Source organism: Cydia strobilella, chromosome 2 (genome assembly GCF_947568885.1).
Source record: "Cydia strobilella chromosome 2, ilCydStro3.1, whole genome shotgun sequence".
NCBI lineage: Eukaryota > Metazoa > Arthropoda > Insecta > Lepidoptera > Tortricidae > Cydia > Cydia strobilella.
In genome coordinates, this window is record NC_086042.1 from 21,084,119 (window position 1) to 21,105,348 (window position 21,230).

At 36.7% G+C, this 21,230-nt stretch overlaps 1 protein-coding gene across 3 annotated transcripts in view; it reads right to left on the reverse strand.

The window, feature by feature from the left end:
* Nucleotides 1-21,230, reverse strand: part of LOC134753828 (dorsal-ventral patterning tolloid-like protein 1) — a 166,211-nt gene that overhangs the window by 20,167 nt on the left and 124,814 nt on the right. Inside the window, exon 4 of one of the 3 annotated variants that reach the window (XM_063689772.1) lies at nucleotides 3,033-3,104. The exons of the other annotated variants lie outside the window; for them this stretch is intronic. Within the exon in view, the coding sequence (XP_063545842.1) occupies nucleotides 3,033-3,104 (72 nt within the window). The remainder of the gene's footprint in view (nucleotides 1-3,032; nucleotides 3,105-21,230) is intronic. 3 annotated transcript variants of the gene reach the window in all.

The window sequence follows — 21,230 nt, forward strand, 5'->3', positions numbered from 1 at the left end:
GAGACGTGTGGGTATTTTGAATGTTATTTTTAGTTTATTGACTTTTCTTTGTCCAAATAGTTACAAAATTGGAATAGGTATATTTTTTCTAAAAACACAACTTGCTGAGCTTTTATCCCGTACTTACAGAAATATCGACAATTGTGTCGATATGCGCACATGACTTATTTTCGTCAGTAGCAGAGATTTGTTTCTATGCAACATTTAAAGTAATTGCTTTTTTGCAATATTTCAATAATTATCATCCTTTAAGTATAAAGTTGTGTTACATATTTGTTTATCAGGAACAGAAGATACAATTTACATACTAGTATTAACTTACAAAAAGGGCACATTTTTTATTGATCCCCCACTTACAGGCAATCACAGCATGCATTATTATATTAATTTAAACATTAAGTCAACAGTAACACCTAGAAAAAGACTTAGTATACATTACAAAAATCTAGAATAAATATATAATACCAATTAACAAGACACCTAATAGTTGATATTAACAATAACTAAGGTAAGTTAGCCGAGCTAGCTGAGGTTGTCAACAGACAATAATTTGTTTTTAAATAAGACTTCACTATCGTGAAACATATCCAAAGAAGGAACATTATTAGCATGCTTGTTGTATAGGCGAGCCAGGCGAGGCAAAGGGGAATGAGCTAATAGGTTAGTTCGACTACGACGCACATTGAGTAAGGCACAAGGGTAACGTGGCAAACGAGACGGCACTTGAAAGTGCCTGACTAACCATATGCATGCAATCAATCTTGTCGTTTAGAAGTTTGTGCAAGAACATTAGGTCCAGCAAAATACGCCTACTACTACGAGAAATCAGTTTAAATTGTTTAAGTCTTGTGTTATATACTTGGCAGCCTGTTCCATAGCGATACGCAAGATGTCTAGTGAACCGTTTTTGCAATCGTTCAATCCTTTCAATATGTATTTTGTAACTTGGGTTCCAGATAACGCTACAGTATTCTAATTTACTCCTTACATAACAGTTAAAAAGGGTCACCATTGTAGAACATTCTTTGAACTCCCTAGCACATCTTAACACGAACCCTAGAGATTTAAAGGCAGCATTTATTGTCTTATCTATGTGACTCACAAAGCGTAATTTGCTGTCCATTGTGACACCCAAATCTCTTATTTCCTTGACCTCTTGCAAAGTTTTGTTGAGAATAATGTACTCTGATGATATAGGATTTCGTTTCCGACAAAATTTTATGTGGTAACATTTACTGGGGTTAAGTACCATATTGTTAGTCCTACACCATTTTACCAAAACGTCCACATCCTCTTGTAACAGATGGACGTCCGATTGGTTCTTTATTACCCGGACCAATTTTAGGACATATATAATAAACTAATACTTTAAAACTTAATCTTGAAAAATTCGCTAATAGTAACTTAAAATTCTTCAATTTCTTAGTGATTCATATTAAGCGTGAAATAAGAAATATTAGTGAACCAACCAACCAACCACCAACCACCACCAACCAACCAAACCAACCAACCACCAAGTACCAAGTGATCAGTTATTAACTAAACATATTATACTTAATGTGTGTGTGAAATTTCAAGCACGCAGCTGTAGTACTTCAAAAGTTACAAGTAAGTGAAATTATGTCAAACCGCAGACTCTCGCTAATACGTGCCCGTATTGAGCGGTGACTGGGTGTTCAAAGTCCCCGTAGGTAAAGGGTTAAAAAAAACTTTGCTATCGAGTAAAACACAACATTTTTCACCACACAACACAGAAAAATACTAAATTACTAAGACTTCGCTGTCTGTCCGTCTGTCATCAGACTGTATCTCATGAACCGTGATAGTTAGTGTTGAAATTTTCACAGATGATGTATTTCTGTTGCCGCTATATTGTACTAAAAAAACAGAATAAAATAAATATTTCTCCCATACAATAAACGTGATTATTTTGCCGTTTTTATAGATAATGGTACGGAAGCCTGCGTGCGCGAGTCCGACTCGCACTTGGCCGGTGTTTTGAAGAATAAAGAGAGCCTTTAGGAGTTGGTATTGTGAAAAAAAATGTAAAGTACGGTTTAAAATTGCGACATGCGTACTCCACTGAACACCGCGAACACAAAACGTCCCATCTGTGCAGAAAACCAGACTCACGAAAGTGTATACGTTATGCGAAATGCAAACGTCAAGCGTTATCTGGTTGTACAGGCTTGAATCTATGACAAAACCCTCATGCTTAGGCTGGGCAAGGGGTATTGAAACAAAAGAATATGTACAACAATGAGCCCGTTTCGTTTTCGAATCCCATACGTTTTTAAAGGACTATAAAAATACAAGGTGAACAAGGTCAAATGGCAACATTTATCGAAATGGAATGGTGTGATAGGTATCTCGCTGGGGTGCCTACGTATTGGCGGCCCGCCAAATATTGTGATGGTATTTTCCATTTCCCTAACGTCTACCTTGCTGCCGAACGACAAGCTCAATACCTAATCAATAATCCTTTTAATGTTCATATACAGGTGAATGTATTATTTACTATATAGGTACTTAAAGCTATTGTGCAGATATATTTTAGAAAATAATACGTTTTTTTAACAAAGGACATCTAAATAGTGCTTGTGACACTTAAAGTAATATCATTCGTGAATTGTACCGGGGGAAGCATTACATTTTACGCTATAATAAGATCTATTTCTAAGATTTAAAGGCGAAATCACAATGAAGATTAGCAGTTAAGTGTGATAGACATTTACAGAGGAACTCCAGATTTGACTATTGTCTTGCCTTCGGTCAACTTTAATTAACCTGTCATTGTATGAGAATAGCAATAAGTATCTTGTGAATTATTATTAATTTGAGTTGCCTGTGTGCTAACCTTTAACCGTTTTATTCATATTTCAACATAATAAAGTAACGTATCATGATCGCTATCAGGTAACAAAACGGTGATTATGTCTAACTATTTAGCAAAGTACTGGTTCATTTCAAGTTTGAATGTGTATAAGAGATCTTATTACATCGTTCTGGATAATTATTTATGAAAAACATACTTGGAAGTTTAGTAGGCGAGGGGTCGGCGAGCGCGGACCTGCTCGAGAGCTCCAGTGACTCGCCCGCGACCACTGCACAGAAACAACACCACGCGTTAGAATGCTGCTCGCGACCACCTACTGAATCCTGTTCTTGGCATTATGCTCTTTTACAATTTGTTGAAGTTGACCAGTTTTTCCAGTACAATAATGAATCTATTTAATTCTGACATGTGCATCGTAAATTATTTAAATGAATCCAGTTATCTTTGTTTTTTTAGTTAAGTATTTGTTTTGGTATGGATTGACATATTATCAAATATTTTATTTTATTGTACTTATTTGTGATTTATTTACATTTTATACTTGACATTATATTATTTTATTTGTTTCACTTGTTATTTAATTTGTTTAATTTTATTATTGAAAATTAATTTATTTGCTGACATGTCCCATAATTACTTAGTTTAATTAAATAATAAGCATGAAATTAGTTCATAAGTTTTCTAACACAATGTATTATTGTTAAAGACATAAATAAATAAATGAATGAATGAAATGTAACCTTTTTCAAAACTATATTACATACATACATACATACATATAATCACGCCTATTTCCCGCAGGGGTAGGCAGAGACCACGGATTTCCACTTGCTACGATCCTGACATACCTCTTTCGCTTCCTTCACTTTCATAACATTCCTCATACACGCTCGCCGATTTAGGGTGCTCTTGACCTGGCCTTTTTTCAGGATTTCCCCGATCTGATCAGAGAAAGTCCGCCGAGGTCTGCCCCTTCCAACTCCCGTTTCTACCTCTCCCATATACACTCTCTTTGTTAGCCTTCTTTCACTCATTCTTTCCACGTGTCCAAACCATCTCAACATACCTTTCTCAATTTTTGTCACTACATCTTCGCTCAGTCCACACTTTTCCCTTATCACACTGTTCCTAATTCTATCTTGTAATCTCACACCACACACACTTCTCAACGCTCTCATTTCCACTGCATTCACTTGGCTCTGATGCCTCTTCTGCCATACCCAACTTTCGCTACCATACATAAGTGTAGGCACCAGCACCCCTCTATGCACAGCCAAACGTGCCTTTTGCGACACCTTCTGGCTGCTCATAAAAGCGTTAAGTCTCCTTTCAATATCTTTATCATGCTTACCGTCCCTAGTGAATAATGTTCCCAGATACACAAACTCTTTCACTTGTTCTACTCTTTCTTGACCAAACAAAATTTCACAGTTTGTCATATATTCCTCCTTTTCAAATACCATAACTTTCGTCTTACTTACATTTATTTTCATTCCTTTCCTTTCAAAAGATCCATGCATTCTAGTTACCATCTCCTGCAACTCTTCACCCGATGACGCTAGTAATACCAGGTCATCAGCGTAAAGAAGACATTTGACGGGTAGCCCACTCATTCTCAGCCCACATTCATCATTTCTCAAATCATGCAAACTACTGTCCATGAACAGATTAAACAGCCACGGTGACGCTACACATCCCTGCCTAACACCCTTTTCGATGCTAAACCACTCAGTGTACGACCCGTTTACTCTCACACAAGCACTGGAATCCTCATAGAGCGATTTCAGTGCCTGAATGAGACGGCCTAGATTATTTTAAAACGGGTAACTCACGTATTAATAAGTCGAATAGCTCGACATGTTTCGGTCCAATTTACGAGGACCGTCTTCACGGAGCCACGACACGTCTTCACTGGTTCAAAACTATCTATTTTCAGACAGTTCACTTGATGCCCGGTTTTTTATAGTTCGATGAAAATGCATGGCTTAATACCATAGTAACACAAAGTGCGATTTGAAATTGTGGGCTGATTAACTCAAGGCGTTAACTGTTTGGAACCTTATAATTTATTCCGCGCTATACGAGTAGATATATTTGGCATCTTGTTATAATAAATAATTGTAATTTTAATTTGGAATGGAGTAGGTATCAGTAGATCCAGTTTGTTTTACGGATCAAATGTCTATATGGGATCCATAACATTAAAGCAATACAAAAATCAGAAACGATAGTCAAAGTCTGACAATCGTACTCAACGCACGAAACGCCCCTTACTAAACGGTACTCAGCAGTTTCTGTTGTTGTGAAATTTTTAAAATACTCCCTTTACAGTGAGGCGCAAAATTGTCTTTATAGTAGCGCCGTAACGGCGCGATTCGGAAAATTTATTGGAGATTCACTAGATATGAAATAGTAAAGATATGTGACGTCCCACGGGTAAAGGTACCTTATGGCGGTTGGCGCTTACGCTATTATTAACGCCGCTCCAATTAATATTGGATAATAAGCGCCAGCCGCCATAAGGTACCTTTTGCCGTGAAATGTCACATATCTTTACTATTTCATATCTAGTGAATCTCTAATTCATTTCCCGAATCGCGCCGTTAGTAGATGAGGTTGACTATAAAGAATTAGAAGTTAATGTCAATCACACAATCTACGAAAACTTTATCGTATTCACTGCCAACGTTTTCGTAGCTCTACACTCGTAGCCGATTCCAGCGTTTCCCCGCTTTGTTGAGGAAAGCTACTACAAACAGAGAACCCGTAATGTGGGAATACATAATACTTAGTACTATCCTTGAAATTTATTCAAGTATGTGAAATATGTATGATAAAGGACAGATCAAACTTGGGGTATAAATTTACGTAGCGCGCGAAGTATCAAGGAGTTTAAACTGGCAACAATTTATAAATAACCGAGTGAACTTGGACAATGTTTAGGCGAAGTTGGGACTAAGGCCGAGGCTGGCTGCAGGTGGCCTTTTTGTTAATAAGAATTTAATAAAAGCCGTCCAACTGTTTAAAAATGTTTTATTTAATTAGTTTCAGTGCATAAAAGAGGCTATTAAATACAAAAATAGTACAAAGATATCAATTTTTATTTTCGAAAATTAACTCGTAGGGGAGCGTGGGGGAATTGAAACCTACTAGGGATATTTAATAACTTTTTATATGTGTTGTAAAGCTATCCATAATCAGAAAAAAAAAACATCATCAGACATGAAAAACAAAAAATGGAATTCGCTCCCATTTCCCCGCACTTCGGGTAATCAGAGCCAAATAACAAATGTTATCTCAAATAAGTAGTTTTGGATTACATTTTCTAAAGTTTTTGTTTCTACTGTCCAAAAGGCTTTTGTCGTTGTAAGGTCTTCCTTTCGTGGCCTTTAGAAAGGTTAATAAAGTCAAATATATAAAAAAACAATTATAAACTGTGTTGGGGTAATGGGAGCTAAATTCAACTAGTTCTGCTATGGTACTATGAAGGCACTCATTAGCCGCATATCTCCCCGTGTAAAAAAAAAAAATTATTCGCAGTTGCAATTTCAGTAGCGCTGAAGATTAAATAGACTTAGCCATATATTTCGTGTAAGTACATAGTAACTTTTTACCAGATTGACGATTACAATTAGTAAAATGACTCGTGCAATCGTTTACAGTCTGGTAGTGGTTTGTGGGCTTTTTAAGAAAATTAGGAGCGATAGGTAAATAGGTTTAGGTTTAAAGAATTTATTACTCATAAGAATATTACAATTCACTTACATGAGTTAACATACTTATACTAAGAATTTATTAATTTGGCGAGTACATTTTTATTTGTTATTTAACATTAAGTGCTAATTTATTAAATTTTAGCAAAAAAAAAACATGTATATGTAGGTAGGTAGACATTTTTATTTATTTTGCCCGCAGCGACTTACACAAGTAAGTACGCGAGCAGTTACCATGCGCAGTTTTATCCGCTGCGCGAGCGCAGGCGCGAGGCTGACCAGAACTGCAGATCGCGGGAATGCGTGGCGATTATGTGAAATTGGAGATCATGGTTACTAAACTAGCTCGGGCGCGCCACTAACTAGGACGGCGTTGTCCCCGTGGTCTCGGACAACAACACAAGACCAAGACCAACAACAACAACAACAAGGCCAAGAACAAGACCAAGTGCGGGTAGTTCGATAAACTCGCGCGCCTAGAAGATGTTGATGTCAACTTTAGCCAGTCTTCTCCGAGACCACGGGGACAACGCCGTCCTCGAAACGTCGGAGGTAAATTTAAAACTTATTTTACGCGATTAAGTCCCGTCGTTGTAAATAATATTGAGTAAAAATCGTGAAAGTTTAAATCAGTGTTTGGTAATTTGTTGTATAAATTAGCACCTTCGTAGAGTAGGCTTTTTTTTCCGTAGTTAGTGCGTGGGGTCCGAAGTATTAGGTTGTTAGCATTTCTCAATTTCATTTTTTGTACATTGTGCTTTTCAGTGAAAATTATCTGAATATGCAGGTCCTTCTACTAATCCGCATTATTTTGCGGATTAGTAGACAGGTGTAATATGTGTAGCTCTGGGTGATATTCATTATTTTAGTCTCCTTATAGATTTTCGATGTAGGTGTTAAGTGGTTGTATTTGAATAGAACTTTTATTAACTTATTTTGTGACCTTTGTAAGCTGTTTATATGGGTAGCGGCAGCTGAGCCCCATATTTCGATAAGATAGTCTACATGAGGTTTTACCAATGAGTTGTAGATTGTATAGCAAATTTGTTTTGGAAGACATCGGGCTATACCACCAGTAAGTGAAGTTATTTTAGCTCGATTTTTTTCTATGTGGGTTTTCCAGGTAAGTTGTTTATCAAGTATAAGGCCCAGGTATTTTTCATGGTCGACTCTATTTATGTTTTGGTTGTTTATTTTTAAGGTCTCGCTAAATTGAAGTTTCTTGTTTTTTGGAGCAAATATTATATAATTTGTTTTGTTAACATTGATGGTTAGTAGATTGCTTTCGAACCAGCCGTTTAGTATATTTAAATCAGCATGTGCCTCGTTTATCAAATCTTGCATAGAGTTGCCAAAATAGAAAAGACTGGTATCGTCAGCATATAAGGTTACATCACCCCTCGGGCCAATTTCGTGTATATTGTTGATGTAAACAAGGAAAAGCAGAGGTCCTAAAATTGACCCTTGGGGGACGCCAGACGTTACTGGAAAGGATTTACTCTCACATTGGCCAATCTTAACTATTTGTTCCCGGTTTGAGAGATAAGACTCGAACATTTTATAGGCGGTGCCTTTGACGCCGATGTCGCTTAATTTTTGGAGAAGTATTTTGTGGCTAACGGTGTCAAAGGCTTTTTTTAAATCGATAAAAACCCCCAGTGCCACTTTCTTCTGATCTATTGCAACTTTTTGTAACTAGATCTACCGTTGCTGTAAGGGTATTTGATTGCGGCCGAAAACCGTACTGTTTCTCGTATAGAAAATTTATTGATTTTAGGTAGTTATCAAAACGGCATCGAATTACAGTTTCTATAACTTTAGATAGAGTGGGCAGCACTGAGATTGGTCTATAGTTTCCAGGGTCTACTTTAGTGCCAGATTTATATATGGGTGTTACTTTAGCGACCTTTAGACTATCAGGAAAGGTGCCAAGTTCCAGGCATTTGTTGAAGCAATTAACTAACTCGTTAACAATAAGGCTTTGTATACATTTTACAGCTTTAGTAGTAACGCCATCAAGTCCTGAGCTAGTGTTACTATTCAATTTATTTATGATTTTATTAATTTCATTGATTGTAGATGGGCTAAATTCACAAAGTTCATGATTCAGTGTATGGAGTTTAGAAGTATAACCATTATTTTGTTTATTCGTTATTTTGTTAGCTAAAACTGTTCCTATAGTAGAGAAGTACTCGTTAAAGGCATCACATATTTCACTTAGATCAGTCACACTTCCCACTTCTGTCTGAAGTAGTTTTGGTACCTGAGCGTTCTTCAGTTTATTTTTGGATAAATTATTTATCAATGTCCACATTTTAGACGAATCCCCTTTGCAATCACTAAATGCGTTGTGGTAATATTAACTTTTTGCTTTTTGTATTTTACTAGTAACTTCGTTCCTCTTTTTAATAAATTTTTCTTCCTTTTGTTTGTCGCTTAAGTTATTTTTATGTTCACGCCACAATATGTTTCTCTGGTTTATTCCATTTAGTATATCTTTATTTATCTAGTCTTGCCTGGGTGGATTAAGTATTTTAGTCTTTTTTATTTTACAGGCTTGTATGCTGGTAAGTAGTATCACCACGCGGCTCTCTACAATATGTCAAGAACGCGCACTCAGCTTTTTTGGACATATCATGCGGTCTAAGAAGCATGACCTAGAAAGGCAGATTATCTTGGGTCAAATGGATGGCAAGCGCGGGCGAGGAAAAGCACCCACGAGATGGTCTGATGGTGTGAAGAGGGTGGTTGGCGGCAACATGCAGTGCGTGACTCATGTGGCTTATGACCGCACACTATGGAGACGGAGCATACATGGTCGCGATCCTCAGCAATGAGGGACCGAGGAAGAAGAAGATGCTGGTAAGTATTTTTTTTTCCAGGATGATGTATTCGTTGCTTTCATTTGTCTTATTGTCCTTTTTAATTGTTTCGTACAGTTTTTTTGTAATCAACGGCATCATAGCTTATTCTCTCTATTACACTTGGTTTACAGTTTGTAATTTCTAGGTATATTTTTTATGGTCCGACATCAGTGATTCGACTATTGCCATATGAAAATCATTCTGGAGTAAGTTTGTGCAGATGTGATCTATTATGGATTTATTTGAGGTGGTTTCACGTGTTGCATAACTCTTATCAATTTTATTTAGTATTCTGTAGCCGTTTTCATCTAGTAGTTGTCTATATTCATTAGTAGTTCGGTTGGAATCCAATAAGTTCAAATTAAAATCGCCGAAAATAATACTCCTATTTGATGTTAGTAACTGGTCGGTGAGATTGTCGAAGAATGATGTGGTATTCACACGTTCCGGTTTTCTATATACTGCTCCAATATTTAATGCGGTTTTTTCAAGATTAATCTGAAGAAAATGGTTTCCATGAATGAATATATGAATTCCAGAAATGGGAAAAAAATAGTTAAAGATTTTAGCACAACGATGTGTATGTTAATAAATAAATATAGTTGGCCCCATAGTAGGAGTAGCACAGTACACCTTTATGTACATAACTCCAAAAGTATTGGTATCTAAGGGCTGGTACAGACGGACTGCGACCCGACTGCATCTCGGCGTGCAGTTCGCATACAAATTGCAGTCGGGTTGCAGTCCGTCTGTGTCGGCCCTAATTGTTAGCACCTTGCGGAAGTACGCAAGCGCGCGGTTCCCGGCGGCGGTTCCGGCGCGGGCAACTTTGTTCACATCCTGTACAACCATTGGTACTTCCACGACTGCTGATTTTTTCAAACATGCACAGATATATTGTCACTGTCCGTACGCTTACCGCTGCTTATTTCATTCAATAATACATGCAGAAACTTTAATGTAAGACCTAGTTAAATTGTAAGTCTCTGTAACTTGTTATAATAATTTACAATGCTCGTCGTGGTCGTGTTTTATCGTAATGCAATATATACATACAATATATTTCGCTCTTGTATAGTACATTACGATACAAGTGCGAAATGGGAAATTCGCAACGTGTGGTGATAAATTAAAACACGACCGAAGGGAGTATTTTAAATCGACACGCGTTGTGACAGTAGCACCATATGTACAGTCATATGGTGGGACTTTACCGCACTAGTGCGATAATTAGCACATTATACGTAACTATATCGACAATTTAAAGGGCCATATGTACTGTAAAACGTTGTACGATACATGTGCGAATAGGTAATTCGCAACTCGTGTCGTTGTCAATTTATTCTATATTTTTTCGCACTTGTATCGTAACGTACTATTATTTTACTTGATATACCAATCGCTTCGTTCGCTTTTTAGCGTCAAGTTAATATGAATAATACTATTATTAATTAAAAAAAATTGTAAGCCGGTTTTATTGCGGTGGGAAGTCCGTCAGCTGATCACATGAACATGTAAAAAAATTTTTTTTTTCAGTCACAGATTCCCGATTCCCGATTGATACTTTGTCAGGTGATAGTTCATGAATAAAAAAAACCGTCAACCGGTTGTTTCGCGGTGAAAAGAGCGTCAGCTGGTCGTATGAACATGTAAACAATTAGAGCCTTACCATTATATGTCCACAAAGTATACGGCATGCCATCAGGCGTTTATTGAACGTTTATTAAAACGCCTGATGGAATGCTACATGCACAGTTGCAGGATTTTGAATCACTATCATAAAAAGGTATAGCGCTTATTTTTTACATGTTCATGCGACCAGCTGACGCTCTTTCCACCGCGATACAACCGGCTGACGATTAAAACGAAAACTACACAGAGTAGTGAGAGTGGCAACTGACGTCCACTAGAATTCATTACGCATCGCTCTTAACCATTTCCCGAGTTTTCGCCCGGGAGGCTTTAAGTAAAATAAAAAATATCTAAGTATGTAGTACAGAAAATTAGAATTAGGTACATAACAACGAGCTGTATTAGACCGCGGTCTAATAAAAAAAAAATCTAAGTATGTAATACAGGAAATTAGAATTAGGTACATAACAACGAGCTGTATTAGACCGCGGTCTAATAAAAAAAAATCTAAGTATGTAATACAGGAAATTAGAATTAGGTACATAACAACGAGCTGTATTAGACCGCGCGGTCTAATACAGCTCGTTGTTATGTATGTATTTATTTTACTGAAATGTTGGTGCAATAAGCAATATTTACTCAAGTAAGTGTATACTTGAGTAAATATTATATTTATTTTTGTACATTTATTTATTTGTATATTTTTGTATATAATATATGTCAATAGTTTTAAAAAACTGAAACCAATTGTTATAAAATTCTATAATTAATTGAAACAAAGTAGCTTTTATAACTTCCAATCTTCATTGTTCTATACAAAAGAATTTAGCTTGATTAAACAAAAACGATTCAGCAATAATTAATAATTTTTCGGATAAGTTTCATTTGAGCTTAAATAATAGAAAAGGTGATTCATCATGAGTTAGACATTCTTCATGGACTGTGCTGAATGGAGACCGAAAATGAGCTTTATTGTGACGGGGTAAGACTGTTAATTAAAGCCCATTAATTTCTAGAGCAAACTGTATCAAGTTACTTAATTACAGTTAGGGAGTGTTGGGGTTGTTGGTTGTTGGACAGTTGCCGATCACAGTGAGATACACGAAATGGTCGAGTCTGGGAACTCTTGGATCAAACAAAATGTAGGTACAGTGAGAAAGAAATTGTGCTATTTATTGCTCGAGTCGAATCAAAGTTTACTAGTATGATAATTCTATAATTAGCAGTTATGTAGGTACCTAATTATTTAACGACAATTACCTTCTTTATTACATTATACTTATTTTAAGTGTATCTGAACTAGTTTTTAGGAACTTTAGCAGGACACTGATTTAAACTTTCACTATCTTAAAAATTACCTCCGACGCTTGAGGACGGCATTGTCCCTGTTTTTGGTGTCCATTTATGACTCCCTTAATGTAAGAAATAAATAAATAAATCAACCGACGGTCGCATTGTCCATTTATGACTCCCTTAATTAATGTAAGAAATAAATAAATCAACCGACCGTACAATCGCTGCCGCGTTATTCTCAGAAATGGAATCACGGATCACCGGAATCAAATATATTTGAAAACATGTTTAACAGTAAGTTTATAAATAGCAAGTATAGTCATCATTCGATCTGCAATATAACCCTAATAGGTAAGAGGATCCCAGCATTCCCAGCGCTCGGGTGGCATGGCAAGTATGCACACCGCTTACCTACCGCGAGTAAGCTTTTCAGACCGCCTTGAACAATAACGATAACTAATATTCCCTATTGAAGAAGCCATATTATTCGCTGTTGTTTCATATCCTACTACTTATACGAAACCACAGATTAATAAATAGTTACTACGTAACAGATACATCATTCCCATACAAAAGCGAAAATACCTACGCTATAATAGCCTACAAAATCTTAATAATAATACCTGCTGCTCAGGACGAGAAGAAATGTACCATAAGTATGCGCACAAAGAGTCGAGACTGCCTTGCTCGCCGTGCGAGCCACGTGCCAACGCGTCATCGTAAGAATGCGCTAGGGTTGTACTGTTACTTATGTTATTATTGTAATAAAACGAATGTTGCGAATCAACTATATTTTATATTAGTCAATCAAATATTTAAAAACTACACTTATAATACCTGACTCAAAAAACTCCTTAATTTACGATTTATCTATAGGTACTTATGTTCAAAGAAATAAATAGTGACAAAATTCATAAAGATAGATTTAAAATACTACTCACCTTTCTTCGTCTCTCGGAAATGAAAAAACCGGCCAAGTGCGAGTCGGACTCGCCCACCGAGGGTTCCGTACTTTTTAATATTTGTTGTTATAGCGGCAACAGAAATACATCATCTGTGAAAATTTCAACTGTCTAGCTATCACGGTTCATGAGATACAGCCTGGTGACAGACGGACAGCGGCAGCGGAGTCTTAGTAATAGGGTGCCGTTTTTACCCTTTGGGTAAGGAACCCTAAAAAAACGACAAATTTTCTTTTGTGTTTTGACTTTTACACCCATCTACTGCACAATAATTACGTGGTTTCGGCATTTCGAAGCGTAAGCGCGGGAAACGTGCGGTGCGAGCGCTCAGGCGGGCGTTCGGCGGCCCTCTGTCAATTATATCGTCGACGATACGCCGAGCGGTAGGCATATAGCGCGTGGCTTTGAGCGAGTGAAGGAGGCCTGACGAAACGATTAAAAATATTTTGTTTTTCTTTCACATAGACTCAAGAAGAGAATGTTAAACATTTTTTTTTATTAGGCACACAAAACAGATGTTTATTACACGAAATATTATTTTAAGTAGGTACAGGTTGTGGTTGGGAATGCTATCCAAAGCATGTATGCTCAACATGAAAGGCATATTTAAATAGCGAGAACTACAAATAAACTAAATTCACACTAGATTACACAATAAAATACAATTAAACAATTTTAGGCACAAAACTTAATTCGCACAAAGAAGAGAGGAAAAATAAAGCTGAACAGATATACATTAAATTAGAATAAAAATTAAATGAGACTGGAACGCATATATAAGATAATAAAAACCTAACGTAATGGTGATCGATGGCAAAGAACTTCCATAACCTGTTTTCGACAGATTGCAAATCTCGAGTAGAAAATATCAATATGACTATGCTTGGATACCATGTCGTTGTACTGACGGCACATTCTTACAATAGGGTTGTAAAATCAAGTGTTATTTTTGTACACTTGTAGAGCAAGTCTTTGGAGCACGGGATACAGGATACCAGAAAATAAGACCATAAAAAGACAACCACAGTGTGGAAAGATGATGAATAGGTGTAGCTGTGAACGTGCTGAATAAAAGTACGAAACCTATTAACTAGTAGTTCGTTCCGAACTGAGAACTCGCGGTTCGCCAAAAAGTTAGATCAATTAAAACCGCGTGCGATTTATTGCAAGGTCTGTGGAGCCCTTAACTAATAAGTTTAAGTCACCATAGAGATTAAAATAAACTGCATCTGTGGTAAGCCGTAATCTTTCTTGTCAAATTATGGATGGTATAGAAAGGATCGCAATCTCTTATGGCAGAATTGTTGTAAAAGTGACCGCGTTAAGCTTTAAATAATAGTTCCTAATCTCTCCGGTGGCGCTAGTTAGGCTCTGGGACATGAGTATAACATGAACCATATAAGGCAACAAATAACCCGACCAAATTACGTAGGTTGTTTTTGGTAGTATTTCGGTGTATGGTGGCGCCGCCTAATTACTGTTTTTTGATGGACACTTTTCATACATAGAGATTTGGCTCCTTTATACAGTCTCCATGTTGTCAAATGTCAAATACCTACCTATATTATGTTCATTTTATATATAGTGGGTCAAGCAAATCTTGTCAGTAGAAAAAGGCGGCAAATTTGAAAAATCGCGGGTTAGCAACACTGTGTTCGAATAATTCCAAAATCGCGTGTCATCTGTGTCTTATCTGTGGAATGTGGATCGCCATCTTGTTTGTTTACATTCTGATTCGTTTCTATTTTAAGAGAATTTCTGTTGTTACCATTAAATACCAATATATTAAATAAGATTGTGCAAATGTGCATGAACTTAAGGTGCCTAAAAATGTATAATCATGCTCATTGATGGTGAACATTTCTAAAATTTGAGGTTATGATAACTACTGGAAGAACATTTGATTATGGGTTAGCGTTTTTCATGATTATTCAAAATTTCAGATCGATAGCTTAAGTAGTTCTCGAGATATTTAGCAATGTGACAGACAGACGGACAGAGTCGCACCATAAGGGTTCCTTTTGTACCTATTTGGTACGGAACCCTAAAAACGTCAGTAAAGTCTATATCACTTTGCTTAAATTACTACTAGTTGTATATCCAAACAAATACTGTTTCTCTACTTTATGTAATCCAAACAGTATTTTCATCCTAAGATTATTCAAAGTATACCTATTTAAAAAAAAACTACAAATCCAAAATGTTACGGACCGTGCGTGATTTAGTAATAAAATATTTTTCACCACACCAGTTCGTAAAGGCTTTCGTTATACTTTACAAACTGATGAGAAAGTTTTATTAAAGTATTATGCCACAAGAGAGTGGCATACTACTTAGGTATTCTGATGCAAATTTTAACATGTTTCCTCAAGTTGGCTGGTAAGAGTTGACATTCATGTGATAATTCTGGATGTACTTAAATCAAGAACAAATCCAGATCAAATTCTTGACCTATTATTACAATCAGAATAAGCCTTATGGGACAAATGAAAACTTTGTTATTAAAAACGACCCGAGAATGGTTATCTGAGGCAACACATTAATCTTCGATATTGATGGGACCCATGTCAAGCTGCACTCGCTGTATTTCGCCACAGAATGGCAACAGCGCACCGAAAGCCGCGCCATCTTGATTGTGCCGGATATTGGAGTGCCTCCCGTCGTGTAATTGCCGAGATATTGCTTCTATCTCCGATACATGCTTCAGTACATTCGAAACGCCTAATAACGATTAGTTTACAATAATTTTGTATGTGATAATTTTTAAGAAAAAAAAAACCGACTTCAATGGGGGATGCCGCTGAAAGTTTACTTATTGTTGATGGTGCACTCTTAGATTCCAGACAATGAAATGAAAAAGACAGCATCTTTTGCCTAATTATCCTAATCCATCTTTTGCCTAATTTTGCCTAATTGCCTAATTATTATAACATTGCCTAATAATGTAGAAAAGGAGGTTTAACCACCCACTTTTCTAGTAGCATTTCGTTTTTGTAAGGGTCGCAGTTCTAACCTAACCTAACCTACTTTTCTGATAGCATTTCGTTTCTGTAAGGGTCACAGTTCTAACCTAACCTAACCCACTTTTCTAGTAGCATTTCCGGGTCCGGGTCTGGGTCCGAATCCGAGTCCGGGTCCGTGTCCGGCAGTCTGTGTCCAAGTTTGGGTCAGAGTTCGGTCCGGGTCCGCATCCGAGTTGGGGTCCATGTCCAGACCCGGGTCCGGGTCCAAGTTTGGGTCTGGGTCCATAAGGAAGAGAACAAATCGCCAAACGTGAACTATGTGTCATTGAAGAGTTCCATTCTGATCATCATCAGCAGTTCCACTTCATCAAATGTCACTTTTTTAAATGTAAATGCTGGATTTGTTGATAAAAATACAAAAATCACTATATGTATACCTTTCACATTTGAGGAGTTCCCTCAATTCCTCATGGATCCCATCATCAGAACTCGAGCTTGACAAAAATGTTTCTTGAAACCTAACTTGCTTAACAAACATAACGAAGAGGACAAATCGCCAAACGTGAACTATGCGTCATTAAAGAGTTCCGTTCTGATCATCATCAGCAGTTCCACTTCATTAAATGTCACTTTTTTGAATGTAAGTGCTTGATTTGTTGATGAAAATACTAAAATCACTATATATATGCCTTTAACATTTGAGGAGTTCCCTCGATTCCTCATGGATCCCATCATCAGAACTGCGTTTTGACAAAAACGGGACCAATCTGTATGTATATACTTACAATCAAAAAAAGAATTTTCAAAATCGGTCCAGAAATGACGGAGTTATGGAGTAACAAACATTAAAAAAAAAAATACAACCGAATTGATAACCTCCTCCTTTTGAAATCTTGAAGTCGGTTAAAAATAGACAGCAATAGTAGCAATACTCCAGAAAATAGGTATAACACACATCGTGGCTAGCGTTTTGTTTACCCTAACAGGGGTTCAAGTGACCGAGTACTTCGGAATGGTGTTAATCTGATACCATAAATGATTTAAGCACTCCTGATTTATACGACAACGATACCAAACACGACCTAGCAGCTTTACTGATGTAGATATCAAGATAAAATTGAGAGCCCTAACTAAACTTTCAAGCGGATATCTCAAAAACTTTACAAGGTATCGAAAAACTTGACTAAATAAAATTTGTTACAAATTTAATCAACTCATTTTGTATAAGTGGCCATGTCGCTAAGACGCATAGTTTCTGTGATATAATCGAAAAACCGAAAAATAGGACCTTCAAATCCCCCTCTCCTCCCCGGCTCAAGGACGGCGGGACTTTTGATATGTTCACCTAACTAAGTAGTCCAAATTAAGTTACGAAGTCAAAAATTGTGTTCCAGGCATTTCCCTCTATAACTTTGTTTGAACATTCGTCGCCTCGCCTATAAGTATAAATGCCATAGTATGGTGTGGAGTGTCGACTCGGCCGAACGGACATCGACCTACGAACTCTTTTTACTCCGCTGTGACGTGCGGGATATTAATCGTTCTAACCTTCTAGTTGCCTTCTTATGTTTTAAGAGTAACACTGTTAGTACTTTTGTTACTGCTATTTGTATTTATTTGTCTTGGTTCCCGTCAAATCTGTACGTGGTTAAGCTCGTCACTCATTTTCGCGAGGAAGCGTAGGGCAAAAAATTGTAAGTTCAGTGTAAAATAGGAAATCGCAAAATTATACCAAAACAATGTGAACTACCAAGTAGTAATTAGTTCGGTACCCACAACATGAAACGGAAAATGTTTCATACTTCGGAAAAACTAACTACGACTACTTACCCTAAGAAATCAAAAACTAGATACCTAGGTATCTACGATTCTTATTTTGTATTTAGCATTTTACACAACAAAAGACAAGAGATTCAATATAAAAAATGGTTGGTGGATTTCTCTGTAAAATTTCAATATATACTAATCTATATTTATTATCCCCAACCCAAATAAACTGCTTTTTTAAAGTATTAGCGCAATTTAACTAATAATATGTCTTCAATTATCTGCCGGTCTGCCCTAGTGGGTAGTGACCCTGCCTGTGAAGCCGAGTGGTCCTGGGTTCGAATCCCGGTAAGGGCATTTATTTGTGTAATGAACATAAATATTTGTTCCTGAGTCATGGGTGTTTTCTATGTAGGTATATAAGTATGTATTTATTATCTATCATCATCATCATCATCATCATGTCAGCCGATAGACGTCCACTGCTGGACATAGGCCTCCCCCAAGGCTCGCCACTCCGACCGATCTTTATTATCTATATAAGTATGTATATCGTCGCCTAGCACCCAGCTTTGCTTAGTTTGGGTCTAGGTTGATCTGAATGATCTGTGTAAGATGTCTCCTAATATTTATTTATTTATTTATTTATATTAAATAACAAAAATCATGGTTACGCAAGAAATAATCAATTTCAATCTCAATGCCACCATCAAAACTAATATTAAATTTTTGAATCACCAGCGAAATTCAAAGGGTAAATGTTAGGCGATGAAAGGTCGGACCCCTTTAATGGTTTAATCTTTATATGGACCCATTCAACCAGAATAATTTCGGGTACCGAAAGATCGTCATTATCCGACCAGAATATTTTCTGTAAAGTATTTTAAGAAATCTAACAGGATTATATTTTGCGGCGTAGTTGCAAATCTGCAAATTTCAATCAATTACTTTGTAAAAAACATTCTATCCAGGTAGCGGGTGAACGAACAACCGTTTTAATATATGTCAGCTATGTGCATAAGTACCTACATACTTTGGCATCTTTGCGAGGATACTGTAACCTTTAACTTAACTGTAGGCGTTGTCCTATGTATAACGGTAGGTGGCGGTCAAAAGGTTAAATAAAATGTCACTTGGTACGTTACAGCTTTAAAGGGGCCCACTGACTATCGGTCCTTAAGACGATATCGGCCTGTCAGTTAGAACAAAAATTTGACAGTTCCGAACAACTGACAGGCCGATATCGTCCGGCGGACTGATAGTCAGTGGGCCGATTTCAACTGGAGTCGAACAGTCGTACTGATACAGAAACACACAAAGAGCAATACCAGCTTCGAATCAAAATTAGATTACCTACTAAAATTATAAACGACATTATTTAAATTGTCATTTGCAAATAAGATACGAGTAGGTGATTAATGACTTCCAAAACCGGCGGCTAATAAATCTGAATTATACGCGAACATTTGTCTACCTCAGCGCCGAGATCTTATTTTAGATCTGTGATTAAACCTTAATCGATATCATTTACTTCAGACGATTATCGGATTATTGGCCTGACCTCGCGTACATCGGCGGCAATTTGAGTGTCACTTGACGAGCTAAAATATAGGTCGTCCAAAATGGAAATAATTGGCATTGAATATTCAATATTCATAACTATATTTTCACATCACTGTTAACTACGACCGCGGACGTTGATTGCATAAACAGAAGGTCGGCCATTTTGTTGACGCACATGCCGAGATGGCCACGACATTCATTAGTGAAATGTATCTGATACTAATTGCGGATGCCCGCCTGAGCCTCATCTGCGACTTTTATTTCATAAGTTTACTGGAAATGAAATTGAAGGAAGATTTTGAGGATTTCTGCGAGAATACATCGACTCATACCTTATTTATCATATTGGACGTGTACGTCCAATTAAAGAGTTCATGGCTTCATGGATTGGATGTTCATGGATTCTTACCTGAAAATAAATGAAAAAATATAATATTTTTGTCCCTGTCAATGTCAAAGTTTAAAAAAGTAATATGTTGCTGGCGGTTTAAAATTAAAGTAAACCCACACCGGTATAGGATCACTAGTAAAATTATTAGATATTAACAGAGACATCTCTGTTAATATCTAATAATTTTACTAGTGATAAAAGTGGTTAGTGGTTATCTAAGATAAAAGTATCTAAGATACAAAATACGTATACGTATAAAATACATATAATACGTATACGTATAAAATACATATAATACGTATACGTATAAAATACATATAATACGTATACGTATAAAATACGTATCTTGTATTTGTATCTTAGATACTTTTATGAAATTTATTTTGTATCTTGTATTTAGATACTTTCCGTTGGTATCTTAGTATTTTGTAAATACTTTTTTTACCAAGATACTTTTTATAATTAATTTCGCAGTTTTATTTTCAAAATGCACGCAGCGTGTTGTAACTAAACGCAGCTTTACTTTTCTATCAACTCTGAATATTGTAACCGCCTTTTAAGGCGTAGGCGTAGATATATGTCCAGAATTAAACATATGATAACGGCTTTAAAAATGGAAAATTTAAGATTTTAGTGGCAGTCATAGAAGAGAATTTGTATAGGCAATTCAAGCGATTCCTGCAGCTAGAGCCTGCTGCAAGCGACGCAGCATTAGCTTCGGTATCACACCCATTCTTCAAAATGAAATGGGTTCCAAAAGAATACAAAGAAAATGTTAAACAACTTTTCCTTACGGAACCGCGCAAGGTCAATAAGTCTGAAAGACAGAAATCCGAGCCATCTGAGGCCTTGAACTCTAATGTAATGAAGACGACAATAAAAAAAAACACAAAAGATGAAGCCTTACATGTTTTTGGAGGATTCTGATTCTTCTGTAACAAGCATCGAAAACACCGGCTGTACGGCAGACTTGGAAGCGTTACAGTATCTTAATAATAAAGACACTAGCACTAGCTTGGATGTATTGCCCACGATAAAAAAAAACCGGCCAAGTGCGAGCCGGACTCGCGTTCCAAGGGTTCCGTACATTACACAAGTTAAACAATGTATTTTTTATGTGAAACGTGAGTGAAAATTGCCTTTAAAAGCCCGGTTACGATTTTAGTCGCAAAAATGTAAAGTTGATAGATTTCTTCTGTGAAATTGTACACCTTTTGTTACCTAATTGAAATAACACGTACTAGTT